Source organism: Antechinus flavipes, chromosome 3, assembly GCF_016432865.1.
Source record: "Antechinus flavipes isolate AdamAnt ecotype Samford, QLD, Australia chromosome 3, AdamAnt_v2, whole genome shotgun sequence".
Classification (NCBI taxonomy): domain Eukaryota; kingdom Metazoa; phylum Chordata; class Mammalia; order Dasyuromorphia; family Dasyuridae; genus Antechinus; species Antechinus flavipes.
This window is the reverse complement of record NC_067400.1, coordinates 624,706,722-624,716,022: the sequence shown is the minus strand read 5'-3', so window position 1 is coordinate 624,716,022 and position 9,301 is coordinate 624,706,722. Positions and strand designations below refer to the sequence as shown.

At 56.5% G+C, this 9,301-nt stretch overlaps 1 protein-coding gene across 2 annotated transcripts; it reads right to left on the bottom strand.

The window, feature by feature from the left end:
• Positions 1-3,502: 3,502 nt before the first annotated feature.
• LOC127556604 (uncharacterized protein ZSWIM9-like) lies at positions 3,503-9,100 on the bottom strand. 2 transcript variants are annotated; one of them, XM_051989851.1, is made up of 3 exons: positions 7,547-9,100; positions 5,913-6,208; positions 3,503-4,957 (listed from the first exon to the last, which is right to left on the bottom strand). In XM_051989851.1, the coding sequence occupies exons 1-3, from the start codon at positions 7,547-7,549 to the stop codon at positions 3,601-3,603; spliced, it is 1,656 nt and encodes a 551-aa protein (XP_051845811.1). In that variant the 5' UTR covers positions 7,550-9,100; the 3' UTR covers positions 3,503-3,600. The 2 variants fall into 2 exon arrangements, with proteins under 2 accessions (XP_051845811.1, XP_051845813.1); XM_051989853.1 differs by lacking the exon at positions 7,547-9,100 and adding an exon at positions 7,429-7,504.
• Positions 9,101-9,301: the final 201 nt, after the last annotated feature.

Sequence of the window (9,301 nt, the reverse complement as noted above, 5' to 3'; positions counted from 1 at the left end):
ACAATATTCTAGAGGATAAAGGAGCTAGGATTACAACCAAAAATCACCTATCCAGTAAAACTGAGCAAAATGTCTTTTTTTTTTTTGCAGGGGAAAAGGAGGAAATGTATATTCAATGAAATAGAAGACTTCCAAGCATTTCCGATGAAAAGCCCAAAGCTGAATAGAAAAAAATTTGACTTTCAAATACAAAACTCAAGAGAAGGTAAGGAAGAAATCATAAGACAGACATCAGGTTAAACTTTTCCATTACTTCATAGGAAGATGTTATTTCTAAGAACTTTCTCATTATTAAGGCAGTTAGAAAGAGTATACCTAAACAAAGGGCAGGGGCAGGGGATTTGACTAGAAGGGAATGATATTTAAAAATAGAAAAGTGAGAGATGAAATGCACTGGGAGAAGGAGAAAGAAAATTATATCATATCAAGGAGGCACAAAAAACCATTTATAGTAAAGAGGAAGATGAGGGAAATGGGGGGAGCACTTAAATCTCACACTCATCAGAACTGGCTCAGAGATATAATAAATAACATACCATTCTGCTGGGAATAGAATTCTATTTTACTATATAGGAAAATAGGAGGGCAAGGGGAAAAGTCAGGGGGTGAGGGAGAGCACCTGACAAAAGAGACTGTGGATAGAGGGAAGCAGTAGCCAGAAGCAAAACACTTTTGAGAGAGGAGAGGAGAAAGGGAGGGAGGAAAGGAGAGAGACAAAGAGAGAAACAAGACAGACAGACACACACACACATACACACATACACAGAGAATGAATGTAGGATAAATGTGGGGGAAATAAATATATAGAGATATGAGTCAAATTTATAAAAATAAGAGACATTCCCCAACTGATAAGAGCCATTCCACATGAAGGATGGTAAACAATTTAGCCTACTGATCTCTCTTTCCTGTTTACCTTCTCCAGGGTCTTGTATTTGAAAGTCAAATTTTCTATTCAGTTCTGGTCTTTTCATCGGGAATGCTTGAAAGTCCTCTGTTTCACTGAATATCCATTTCCCCCCAAAGCATATGAACAGGTGCTTTGCAGCTTAAGAAATCAAAGCTATCTAGAATCAGAAGAAAAAAATGTCCCAAGTAACTATTGATTACAGAAATGCAAATTAAAAGAACTGAGATATTACCTCACACCTATCAGAGTAATTAATATGACAGAAAAGAAAAATGATAAATACTGGAGGGCATGTGGGAAAATTGGAACACTAACGCACTGCTGGTGGAGTTGTGAACCGATTCAGCTATTTTAGAGAGCAATTTGGAACTGTGCCCAAAAGGCTATGAAACCATCTATATAAACCCTTTGACCCAGAAATGCTATTACCAGATTTTTATTCCCCTTTAAAAAAGGGAACAAAAAGGGGAAATTTTGCTATAAATATTTATGTAAATATAATTCCCTTTAAAAAAAGGAATTATATTTACATAAATATTTACAGCAGTGGCAAAGAATTAGAAATTGAAGGGATGCCATCAATTGAAAACTGTTGACCAAGTCATGGCATATGATTTTGATGGAAAACCATCGTGCTACAAGAAACGAGTGTGCTCTCAGAAATACCTCAAAGATACACGAACGGATGCAAAGTCAAATGAGAAGAACCAGGAGAACATTGCCCTTAGTAACAAAATTGTACAATGATGAACTGTGAAAGACTTAGCTAATTCTCAGTAATCCAATGTTATCCAAGACAATTCCAAAGAACTTAAGATTAAAAAAAAAAAAACGCTATCTACATCTAAAAGGAAAACAAACTGATAGAATCTGAATGCCGATAGAATTATTTTTATAAATTTTATTTATTTTTCCTGTTTGGTTTTTCATAGCATGACTAATATAGAACTATATTTTGTATGACCACGCACGTATCATTTATATCGAATTGCTGGCCTTCTCAACGAAAGGAGAAGGGAGGAAAGGAGGAAGAGCATTTGTCATTCGATTTTTTAAAAAAGTTTAAAATTGTCTTTACATGTAATTGAGGAAAAATTGTAAAGAAGCCTTCTTAGTTCTTAAGTCCCTCAACTTTCTAATAAATATTCTGATAACTAGATTTCAATGTAATTAAGTTTTCTTTATAAGGCTGGGTTTTGTTTGTTTTTTTGCATTTACAAACATTATTCTAAAATTTGGAAAAATTGACACGAACGGATGCAAAGTGAAGCGAGCAGAATCTAGAAAACAACGTACACGGTGACAGCGACATTATACGGTGACCGACTGTGAATGACTTAGTTCTTCTCAGCAATACACTGACCCAAGCCAATTCTAAAAGACCCACAAGGAGAAAGAAGTGGAGTCTGCATGCACATGGAAACATTCTACTTTCTTTTTTTCATGGTTTTTTCCTTTTGATCAGTTTCTCTTTCATAAAAGGACTAATATTTTGACAGGATTACATGAAGATAACCTATGTAAAATGTTTACCTTTTTAGAGAGGGGCAGGGGAGGGAGGAAGGAAATTTGGAACTCAAAAAATGTTTTTAAATGAATGTTAAAAAAAAATGTGTTGGCATCTAAGTGGAAAAAACACGACCAGCAAATCAACGGCATTATCTTAAGAATGGGTCCATAGGCTTCACCACTGGCACTCAAAAAGGCTGAAAAGCCCTGTCCAATCCCCCTCCCCCCCATTTCACCAAGGAGAAAGCAGAAGGCCGGCGCTCTCCCGGGATCAGGCAAGTGCGTTGGATCTGAGAGACTGGGTCCAAGCGCTCAGGGTGAACTCACCGGCTACAATGACCTTCAGTCAATCCCTGAAAGCAGGAGGGAGCTCAGCCCCTGGGCGGCAAAATGTGGGGATTCAGCTGGACCGCCTCGAGGGCTGGTTCTGTCTCAGTCTCTGACCCTGTGATTCAGCCTCGGGTTAGCAGAAGTTTTGGCCACTTCCCTGAGTCTCCTTCCCCTACGCCCAGCAGGGTTTACTGGCCGCCTGCCCTTCCACTCTTGCCCATCCTCCGGTGACCAGCTCACAGGCCCTCCCTGAGAGGTTTTCCCTGATCTCTCCTGCCCCTGCCCACCGGGTAAGGGGGCACTTTGCCCGGCACTCTGCGCTTCTCTACGGGACAGGTCCCCGCGGTCCCTCAACCTCCCACCCCGTGAGCTCTAGGAGGTCACATCCAAACCCTGCTCTGCTCCTGGGACCACCGAGCACTTGGCTCTGCACACAGTAGGTGTTTAAAAGGCGCTCCAGACTGACCGAGCTGAGGAAGCCCAAGAGGGCACAGTCTTCTCTCGGGGTTTCCGGCCCCTGTCATCATTTACGCCACCTCACCTCCATCACACAACTCCCAAGGCCAAGATCCAACCACCATTTTCCTCAAAAAAGCGGCCCAACGCGGAGGAGGTAGAACAGCCGACAGAATGCGTTTTATTCTTGCCAGAAGACATACAAGTCTGCCCTGCTCTCCCCCGGCCTCCGGGGCGGGCGCCCACCCCGCCAGCCTGGCGGGCGCCCCCGGCCCGGCCGGCACAGACCTGAGGGCCAGCAAAGAGGCGCCGAGGAAGGCAAAGCCACGGCCTCCTCCTCCGCCTCCGTAGGGCGGGAGCCTGCACGAAGCCCCAGCGTGGGCCCGCTAAGGCCCTTACCCATCGTCGCCACCCGCGGGGGGCAGAAGGCTGACGTCAAAGAGGGCCTTCCCCGCCCAGAGGCGGGCAGCGAAGATGTGGCGGCAGGGCCGGCGGCCAGCTGTGAAGATGGAGCAGCTGCAGGAGGCCAGGTCGGCGCCCACGGTGAAGGAGGCCCCCCGCACAGTCCCCTCCAGCACGAAGCCGCCCCCCTCGGCCGGCCGGATGCCCCCGCCGTGGCGGGCCAGGGCCAGCTCCTCGGCGGCCAGGGCGGCCGCCTCCCCGGGCCCCGCTGCCTGGTAGCGCTCGGCCACCTCTTCGGCCTGCAACCCCTGAAGTTCCACGGGCAGGCTCTGGAGGTCCAGCAAGCCCCGGACGGAGCCCGCCAGGGAGGCGTCTCGGGCCAGGGCGGGCAGCAGCTTCTGCCGGTGAGCCTCGAGGTGGTCCACGAAGGGGCAGCTCTCCCCCCGGTAGTAGGCCCAGCAGGCGGCCCAGGTGCCTTTGTACGGGTGCCAGGTCTCCAGGAAGTAGCGGAGGAACTCCAGGGGGGCCACGTCTTCCAGGTCGCTGAGGTACTGGCTGTAGACCTTGGGGGAGGCGGCGTGGGCCAGGTTGTGCAGGAGGTTGGCGATGCGCCGCTCCCCGGGCACCGCCAGCTCCCGCGCCCGGCGCCCCAGGGCCTCCAGCACCTGAGCGCGGCACACCTGCACGCGGGCGCAGGGCAGCACCTCCTCCACGGCGTCCACGCCCGCCAGGCAGGCCACGCCCACGGTCAGGCACTCCACCAGCGTCTTGATCTCGGGGACGCTCTGCACCAGCGAGGCCACGATGAAGACCAGCAGGTCGGGCGTGCCCCTGCGCGCCAGGCAGTAGGCCACCTCGCGGCCCCGCCCGTTGGCGTCCTGGCAGAGCACAGAGTACAGCTCGAAGTCCCCGGGCAGGCCGGCCGCCTGGTCCAAGAAGAGCAGGCGGGGGAAGGAGCACGCCAGCTGCCGCATGTGCGACGTGGCCAGGAAGATGGAGTTGAGGATGGCCACGTCCTCCTGGAAGACCAGCTTGACCTTGGCCCCGGGGTCAGCCCGGAAGAGGGCGTGCATCTCCCCGAGCAGCTGGCACATGCCCTTGTCCTTGGCCCGGCTGTAGTCCTCCAGGTTCCAGACCAGGTCGGGGGCCAGGAAGCGCTTGGAGACGCTGTTGGTGATGCGGATGGGCAGCCCCAGGCTGGCCTCCAGCTGGCTGCGCTTGAAGCAGCGCGAGAACTCGCGCGGGGAGAGCTGGTGGTTGTGCTGCAGCTTGGCCTCCGTCACCACCAGCCGGTCCTTCTTGGGGCCCAGGCGCAGCGTGATGAGGGCCGGGCAGTCGATCTTCTGGCTCCTGGCGGGGAGACAGCAGCAGGGAGGGGGGGTGAGACCGTGCGGGAGGGGAGGGGCAGACAGCAGGGAGCACCATGAGAAAGGGGAGGGGGACCCCGGGAGGGGGGCAGGCAGCACCCCGGAGAGCAGCAGGGAGCGAGGTAAGAAAGGGGAGGGGGGAGAGACAGACAGCAGGGAGCACGGTGAGAAAGGGGAGGGGGGAGGGTCAGACAGTAAGGAGCACGGTGAGAAGGAGGGGAGAAACCATGGGGAAGGGCAGGGGCAGACAGCAGGGAGCACCATGAGAAAGGGGAGGGGGGAGGGTCAGACAGTAGGGAGCACGGTGAGAAGGAGGGGAGAAACCATGGGGAAGGGCAGGGGCAGACAGCAGGGAGCACCATGAGGAAGGGGAGGGGGGAGAGACAGACAGCAGGGAGCACGGTGAGAAAGGGGAGAGGGGAGGGTCAGACAGCAGGGAGCACGGTGAGAAAGGGGAGGGGGGAGGGTCAGACAGCAGGGAGCACGGTGAGAAAGGGGAGGGGGGAGGGTCAGACAGCAGGGAGCACGGTGAGAAAGGGGAGGGGGGAGGGGCAGACAGCAGGGAGCACCGTGAGAAAGGGGAGAGGGACCCCGGGAGGGGGGCAGGCAGCACCCCGGAGAGCAGCAGGGAGCAAGGTAAGTAAGGGGTGGGCGAGGAGCAGGGCCAGGGAGCACCACGGACAGCAGAGCCCTGCCCATGAGCCTCCCGCCCTTCGGGTGCCACCTCTCCGCGCGGCCGCTGCCAGGCCCACAACCGACCCTGCCCCGAGCCCCAGGCCGGCGCCCTCCGGCTCTCCTCCCACCCACAGGGAACCGCACCCAAGGCTTCTGCTGGCTGTGCCGGGCTGGCCGGCCGAGCTCCCCGTCCCCTCCCGGGGCCCTGCTGCTTCCCGAGCCCCGCCCCCCGCCCCCCGCCCGGCTCCGTGGGGAGCACTCACTGCTGGTCCCGCTGCACTACGCTCTGCCCCACGTAGGTGCCGCTGTGCTTGCAGATGAGGCGCACGAAGCGGAAGCGCAGGGTGGAGGCCAGGCTGGGCAGGTAGGGCAGCGGGGGCTGGCGCAGGGAGATCAGGGGCTTGAGGCTGGCGATGATGAACAGCACCTTGTGCCGCTCACACCAGTCGTCGAAGAAGCTGCTGAAGTGGCGCCACGTGTGGAACTCCAGGCCCAGGCCCAGCTCGCCCATGGTGGCGCCGCCGGCGGGGCCCGGGCAGCGGGGGGCTCCTTCCTCGGGCTGCGGAGGGAGAGCCGGCGCACCGTGAGGCCCGGGGGAGGGGGGCAGGCCCTGCAACGGGGAGGTGCCCAGAGAGGCGGGGCAGGAAGGACGGCCCCGAGGCCCCCAGCCCCTCCTGACACTTACTGAGACCTCAAGTCACTGAGCTTCGTCAAGCCTCGGGCTCCTCATCTGAAAAATGGGGACAGTCCCTGTGCTCTGGTTCCCTCAGTCACTGGCCCTGAGCTCCCTCCTCACCCAGCCTGGGGGTCCTGGCCCCCACTTCTCTCCGCTCTCTCTGCCTGCCCCGTCCCCCACAAACCTCCCATTTCTCTTCTGCCCTTTGGGTCTGAGCTCCTGAGAAGCCGTGTCTACACCGGAGGCCTCAGCTTCCTCTCCTCCTACAAACTGACCCCTGGCCTCGCAGTCCCCCCTCCCCCATCTGCTCTCCAGAGAGACCATGACCTTAGCGGCCAAACCCTCCCACTCCTCCTCCTCCTTGTGCTCTCAGCAGCCTTGGACGCTGCCCGTCAGCCCCTCCTCACTGATCCCCTCCTGGGGGAACACCCCTCTCTCCCTTAATGCGTCCCACAGGGACAAACTGAGCCCCTCGCTCCCTCTCCTCCCTCCCCCAGCAGAGGGCACTTCCTGCCGGGGGCCGTCAGCCACAAACACTCCCTGGGGAAGGACCAGGTTGGGCTGGGGGGGGAGGGGGGCGGGGCAGGTTCCAGGGGAGGGGGAGAGAGGGGAAGAGCGCTGGGAATGGCCATGCCGGACAACGCGGGCCGGGGTGAGAGGGAGAAAGGCAGTGGAAAACAGGATGGGGGTGAGAGCCCAGCACCTAGCTATGCAGCACCCGGAGGGGGCCCAGGACAGGCTGAGGAGGAGGGAGGAGGCGGGAAGTGGAGGAAGAGGTGAAGATGGGGTGGGAGTGAGGACCAGAGGACATCTTGGGGAGGGGCAGGACTGAGGGCAATGAGAGTTAGGGTCCAGGGAGGAACTGGAGAGGGAGAGAGCTCAGGACTGTGGGAGAGGGAGGGGAAGAATGGGGACGGGGGCAGGAGCCGGGGGAGGGGGAGGGGATGAAGATGAGGATGGGGACGACTTCGTTGGGAGCTGGAAACAGGATGAGGTCAGGTCTAAGCAGCTGGGGAGTGTGGAGAAAGGTAATGGGTCCTGGATCATGGCCATAGTCTGGAACTACTCTCCCCCCACCCCCAACCCCCACTCCCTTTCGTTACCATAGAGACCCACCGCGCTCCCGTTCATTACCCCCTCCGTCACCATGGCGATCTGGGCCGTTCTACCTCCCTCTCCCATCGTCATGGCCACCCATCCCCACCCGGCCTGGCGTGTTACCATGGAGACAGGAGCGGCCTCCGCCTCCACCCGTGCCCCCTCCTCTGCGCCGAGCTAGCCCCCCGACCAGCGGCCTGGGAGACAAGCCCACAATGCCTAGCGCCCTCAGCGTCCCGCCCCTTCCGCACATGCTCTCGAAGAAATTCCAGCGGAGGGGCGACGACCCCCCCCCCAGCGCACGCGCGGATCTCCTTCCCAGGACTGGTCAGCGGCCGCCGTCCGAGTGATGGAGCGCGTGGCATCTTGGGAATGGTAGTCCTCACTGAAGTACTTCAGCTTCCCCTCCGTTCTGGAGCGTTGGAGAGGAGGCCGACTGCCTGGAGAGACTGATGTCAGGGGGCGGAGCTGTAGGAAAGCGCGAATGGTTGCCATAGCGACGAGGAAAGATGCTGACGTCTGGGCGGAGCCTAAGGACCCAGGGGCGGAACTGGACCTGGTTGTTGGCCTCCTGAGGGTGGGGCCCGTGGTTCCTGGGGCGGAGCCTGAGGTTGACAGTGTTTCCCCGGCCCTGAGCCTGAAGATGCCTCTAGGCAGGGCCTGAGGTAGCGAGGTGACGAATGAATTGAGCTGCCAGGTCTGGAGTGCGGTAATGCAGACTCCTCCCTTACTAGCCGTGTGACCCTGAGCAAGTCATTTCAGACTGCTTCCCTCAGTTTCCCCATCTGTAAAAGGAACTGGAGAAGGAAGTGACAAACCACTACACTATCTTGGCCAGGAAAACCCCAAATGCGGTCTAGGACCGCGGCCTTGAGGAGGTGAGGGTTGGTCACGGATTTTGCGGAGGCGGAGCCTTCCCACCCCTCCTAATCCCAGTGCCTTCCGTTTGTTGACTTTCTCCTAGTTATCCTGTACATTGCTCGTTCGCCCGGAGTCTCCGCTGTTAGGCTGCGACTTTCTCGAGGGCCTCTTCGATTCTCCAGAATTTAGCATAGTGCTTGGCACATAGTAGGAGTTTAATAAGTGTTTGTTCTTTGACTGTCAGTTTATCTGGGATGGGGCCTAAATCTGGTTGTATTCCAGGGGTGGAACCTGATTTGAGTCTGGGGGCGGGGCCTGGGTATGATTACCTGGTGTCTGGAGGTGGGGCATGAGGTCCCGGCGCTGCCACAATGCCTTGGAAGGGAGGGAGGATCAGCTCTAAGTCCGCCTTCTCCCCCACTTTCTCCTCCCCCCTAAAATCCCCCTCCATCCAGCCGGATCCGTCTCTGCGTCAGGCAATATCATCCACTTCATGTGCCCCGCCCAGCCCCAAAGAGTGACCCAATTCTTCCCTCCACCCCCCGGCGAGGGGCATCCCCACCGGTCACCGGGGCTGGACAGCTCCCATCAGGAACCTTCATGCCTTTCCGCTCTCCGTCTGCCTCTCACACGTTTTGTTTCACCCCTACACATCCTTCGTAGCCATCTATCGAGTCAGCCCTTACTCCCTGTTGTTCTGAGCTGCCCCTTGACCCTCTCTGATGGAGCCAGCCTAGTTAGACATCTATTCTGCAGCCTTTTTAAAAGCACCACTATTTAAGAAAGATGTTAATTAAATGGAGAATCTCCGGAGTGATGAGGAACCTTGTAGAAAGAAAAGTGCGAGGGGGGGGGGGAAGGGGGAGGTTGGGAGGATCCCATGCTATAGAAAGGAAGGGATCTCACGGAGAAGCCAAGTAGATTTACCCAGTCTGGGCCCCAAAGTGCAGAAGCAGGAGCAGTAGGAACAAGGAAAGCCAGAGGCAACTGCCTAACAATTGGAACTCCCCATCCGGA

Coding starts and splice junctions, on each gene's coding strand:
- LOC127556604 (XM_051989851.1), bottom strand. Junction 4,958..5,912: donor GTAGTGCAGCGGGACCAGCA/GTGAGTGCTCCC, acceptor TCTCCCCGCCAG/GAGCCAGAAGATCGACTGCC.